We start from the raw sequence: 5,037 nt of genomic DNA, 5'->3' as shown, positions 1-5,037 counted from the left end.
CTTACTTGTATGAAGGACAAGTGGCAGAAAGAGTTAATGTCAAGCCCTGCAGATAATTCCACCATGGGCAACTGGCTACAAGAACTGAGCCGATGGACAAGGGGCAATGAAATGTGGTATGTAAACCTTATGTATGTCCATAGAAGCTATGTGAATATGAAGTCACTGCAACCTTAGATGGCTGCACCAGACCAAATGGTGGCACTATAGATCTCATCGTCACCAGTGCCACCATATGATACTAGAGCAATAACTATTGATCAAGTGGACTTTGTCTCATGCAAATAAATTATGTCAAATATTGTGATTAGTATATCTGTATAATCACATATTGTTGCCCATGTTAGGGAAAAGTGGATATTTTATTCTGTAAAATCCTGTCCTGCCGCTTGCAGTCAGCGTACTACAGCTGTGAGAGTGTATTGAAGTATTTAGGAACGCTAATGTGGAGTGAACCAACTGAAATTTAAATCAACATGGTAATGCTTTCATTGACTGCACATAAAGGAAGATAGTTCTTACATCACAGAGGGCTGGCTTTGTTATCCAACTGATCTTGTGTCCTTTCTGTCATCCTGTGAAACCCGTTCATTGCTGCTCGCAGGTATATTTGTTCGGTCTAATGTCCATATTGTTTTCCCCTTGGAATATTGTTCTGTTTCTCTTGAACAATGTCTAATTTCTTATTTCTCTGCTGGTCAGGGAGATGCTTTACAATTGGTACATCACTCTGTTGGTAATAAGCAACTCAGTTAGTTGTGAGCAAGTACTTCTTGTTGGCGAGGCTCCCTGTGCGTTGTCAGCATTTGATGGTGCGCCTGTCTATCAATCTCTCCAGTGTTAGGTCCATTGTTGGGTCCAGGACGGTGGGCCTCAAGGACGGTGTGGTCACCTGCTAATGAGAGTGGCCAGTAGGGGGAGCAGTGCTGCTGTAAGGGGGGCAGAGAGGCCTGCTGCTCCTCCACACTCCATGGCATTCTCCTGCATCAGACACATGGGGCATCACAGGAGTTTCAGACCATAGAAATGAATTAATACATACACTATATATCTATATGCTTCAGACAATATACAGATGGTCACAAAAATGCTTAATGTCATGTTAATATACACTCATAAACAGGCGTTCATGTACTTTCCGTGTAATCACAGAATTGTGACGCCGACGCACACATATCTACACACTGCGTACCTCGGGGTGAAAAGGATGACACGATTCTGGCCACTTTCTGTCTTTCTGAAACTTCAGCCTATCACATTTCAGAGACTCATTGTGTGCAAAGGGGTTATAGAAATACTGATGATGAACCACACCTCAGACACCTCAGATACATTTAACTGATACTGTGGTGACCGTTTCTGCAACATCATTCTAGCATGATGAGACAACCAAACAGTAATGCACGCTTCCTAAATACCTACATGTATGAGACATGTATTAATACCTTTGACAATGAAGAAGCTATTCACGCTCTCAGAACACTAAAGTCTAAGTTCAGAGTTCACTTACAGTTAACTTACAAAACCCATCTACTTACAAAACATTTATACTAAAAAACACTCACAAAAGCTTTGTACTAAAAATACACTCAAACTTATTGAGGGTTAGTAAAGGATATACATAATCTCGATGGGATCCATGGAAACCAGGGGGGCAGAGCTGCAGTCACACTTGTTGTCCACGACAACCATGAAGAGATTACTGCTGGGAATCTGCTGAATTACAAAAGATCTGAGGGAGAGTTGAGTTGAAGGAGAAAGAAAGAGAGAGAGAGAGTTGAGTTGATTCAGTTGATGCTTTTAACATAAGGCTAGGCCCCTATTTTCTCCACTTCCTATCTGACTGACGTGCCCAAAGTAAACTGCCTGTTGTTCAGGCCCTGAAGCCAGGATATGCATATAATTGGTACCATTGGAAAGAAGACACTTTGAAGTTTGTAGAAATGATTAAATAATGTAGGAGACTAACACAATAGATATGGTAGGAGAAAATCCATAGAAAAAACAATGTTTTTTTTTGAGAGAGCCCATGCTATTAAAATGGAACGTATAGGGAAATAATGAAATCTAGCTCCCAGTATGCAATTCCTATGGCTTCTACTGGGTGTCAGTAGTCTTTGTTCAAGGTTTCAGGCTTGTTTCTTCCAAAACGAGTAAGAATAATGAGTTTTACTACAGGGACACAGACTTGGAAATTCGTGTATAATTTAATTCGATTTTAGGGTATCTGAGGATTAAATAGAAACTTATTTTGACTTGTTGAAACAAAGTTTAGGGGTAGATTTTTGGATTCCTATCTTGGCATGTTGAACGAGTGGATTACTCAAATCGATGGCGCCAACTAAAAATACTTTTTGGGATATAAAGAAGGATTTTATCTAACAAGACGACACTACATGTTATAGCTGGGACCTTTTGGATGACAAATCAGAGGAAGATTTTCAAAAAGTACGTGAATATTTAATCGCTATTTGTGAATTTATGAAACCTGTGCCGGTGGCAAAATATTTTGATGTGGGACGTCGTCCTCAAACAATCACATGGCATGCTTTCGCTGTAAAGCCTACTGTAAATCGGACAGTGCAGTTAGATTAACAAGAATTTAAGCTTTCAACTGATATAAGACGCTTGTATGTACCTAAATGTTTAATATCCATAATGTTTATGATTATTTATTTGAATTGCGCGTCCTCCAGTTTCACCGTAAGTTGTCCCGCTAGCGGGGCGTCTATCCCAGAACTAACGCATGAAATTACCCTGTATTGTGTATACACCATCAACACACAGGTTAAGTGAGTTTATCGGTGCCTAATACACAGGTAAGGGAACTGTGTTACAAGTACCTGGCACAGCCCTCACAGTCGATGTTTCCCGTGGTCTCTTTGATGGTACGCTCAGAGACGAAGGCAGGGTACTCCGTGTCACATGGCACCATCATGGTCTTACCCCTCGACTTTTGGGCTGGAAATGGGACATGTAAATCTTAACATAATAAAGACACGAAAGACTCACACACACACATGCATGTGTACAAGCACTCACACACACACACACACACACCTCAAGGTATATTCTTGCACACACTGACCTTTGACTGAGAGATCAACATGCCACCAGCTGTAAAGGTTGAACTCCAGCAGGAAACTGATGAGGAAAACACAAACATACATTGATATAATAATACAATAATATGTACTGTGGTTGATAATCAGTGCATCTCATTTTATCGTATCAAGGTGATTATTTTATTATTCTCACATGACAAGTTTGGTCAGGAGCCATTTCACTATGGAGAAGGGCTGGGAGAGAAGACATTAAATAATTAGTATTGACTGGATGTATGTAAGTCTGATGAGTAGTTTCGGGACAGTACGTACACGTGATACTATTTAGGGACAGTACTTACATGTGAAAATATTTAGGGACAGTACTTACATGTGAAAATATTTAGGGACAGTACTTACATGTGAAAATATTTAGGGACAGTACTTACATGTGAAAATATTTAGGGACAGTACTTACATGTGATAATATTTAGGGACAGTTCGTACATGTGATAATATTTAGGGACAGTACGTACATGTGACAATATTTAGGGACAGTACTTACATTTGACAATATTTAGGGGCAGTACTTACATGTGATAATATTTAGGGGCAGTACTTACATGTGAAAATATTTAGGGGAAGTACTTACATGTGATAATATTTAGGGGCAGTACTTACATGTGATAAAGAGCGTGCGCTGTCACTGCTGCCAGCATACTCTCTACAGAGAGCCTGGTAGTCATACAGAGTGATCCTAGAGAGAAGAGAAAATAGACCATTCATTGTGTGTGTGTGTGTGTGTGTGTGTGTGTGTGTGTGTGTGTGTGTGTGTGTGTGTGTGTGTGTGTGTGTGTGTGTGTGTGTGTGTGTGTGTGTGTGTGTGTGTGTGTGTGTGTGTGTGTGTGTGTGTGTGTGTTCAGGGTAATGACTGTAACATGATTTCTCCTCTAACCTTTTGAAGGAGCCCATGAGAAGCAGCTTGTTCATAACAGCACTCTCCACCTCTCCAAAGAACAGCCCCGTCTGAGGAAGAAGATGTTTATTTAAAGGCAAATACTAAGAACCAGGGGAGCTACAGGACAATACGCACACATATTTAGTATATTATTAATGGTACCTGAGAGTAGTCCTCTGACCAGAATAAATCCGTTGTTGTCTATAAGGTAACACTTAATGTCCTGTTAGATAGAAAGAAAGGAACATTAATTCAGATCTTCAAAGCATGACATCATTTAATAATTCAATACTGAGAGGAAACAGAGAAAGGTCGCAGACAGTACAGACAGGAAGTAGAAAAGCTGAGACACGGACAACGGGCTAAGAAACAGGAAGTAGCATGAGTCAGTGACAGACACCTACTGTCTGGTCTTACCTCATTATCACAGCTAATGGTGCACTTCCCATCCAGAGCAGCACACTGGATCGAATCAATAAGATGAATAAATTATTAGAATAATCCATAAAGCATGTCTCACAGCACTGGATATTGTGTGTGTGTGTGTGTGTGTGTGTGTGTGTGTGTGTGTGTGTGTGTGTGTGTGTGTGTGTGTGTGTGTGTGTGTGTGTGTGTGTGTGTGTGTCTACCTGTCTACTAGCGGTCCAGAACTTCCTCTGAAAGAAATCCAGCTTCATCTGAATCCCAACGGCTATAGTGGGTTTTAACAAAAACACAAACAGAACACAGTCAGCACACTGTTCATCTAGAAGAGGAATTAAACATGTATTAAAGAGTTTCTTCACATGTCTTCAGAGGGGGATTTATAGTTACAAGCCTATAACAGGTACAGTAGCTCTCTATGTTAGGGAGAAGTTAAGGGAGAAGTTAGGGGCTTTTCAGGGAGCTTACAAGCAACAATAGGTGACTTCCTGTCATCCAGCAGTTGTATGGCAGTGCTGGCCAAAACCACGCTCTTATTCTCATTTCCTGAACATTAGCCTCAATCAACAAATGCTGTGTAAATGGAAAATAACAATTCCTACTATTTCAATA

The 5,037-nt window shown here is 40.5% G+C and overlaps 1 protein-coding gene and 1 long non-coding RNA gene across 2 annotated transcripts; both read right to left on the bottom strand.

The window, feature by feature from the left end:
* Nucleotides 1-752: 752 nt before the first annotated feature.
* LOC123732755 (voltage-dependent calcium channel subunit alpha-2/delta-3-like) lies at nt 753-3,185 on the bottom strand. Its single transcript, XM_082959558.1, has 4 exons — nt 3,089-3,185; nt 2,844-2,961; nt 1,622-1,732; nt 753-981 (listed from the first exon to the last, which is right to left on the bottom strand). Exons 1-4 carry the CDS (start codon nt 3,168-3,170, stop codon nt 753-755), a joined length of 540 nt encoding a protein of 179 aa, XP_082815684.1. The 5' UTR covers nt 3,171-3,185.
* A 979-nt stretch (nt 3,186-4,164) lies between these two features.
* Nucleotides 4,165-4,785, bottom strand: LOC123732756 (uncharacterized). Its single transcript, XR_006763393.2, has 3 exons — nt 4,632-4,785; nt 4,420-4,464; nt 4,165-4,225 (listed from the first exon to the last, which is right to left on the bottom strand). It is a non-coding gene; the product is annotated as an uncharacterized LOC123732756 (long non-coding RNA).
* Nucleotides 4,786-5,037: the final 252 nt, after the last annotated feature.

The sequence above is a fragment of the Salmo salar genome, chromosome 12 (genome assembly GCF_965601325.2).
Source record: "Salmo salar chromosome 12, fSalSal1, whole genome shotgun sequence".
Taxonomy (NCBI): Eukaryota; Metazoa; Chordata; class Actinopteri; order Salmoniformes; family Salmonidae; genus Salmo; species Salmo salar.
This window is presented reverse-complemented; position numbering and strand designations above follow the sequence as displayed.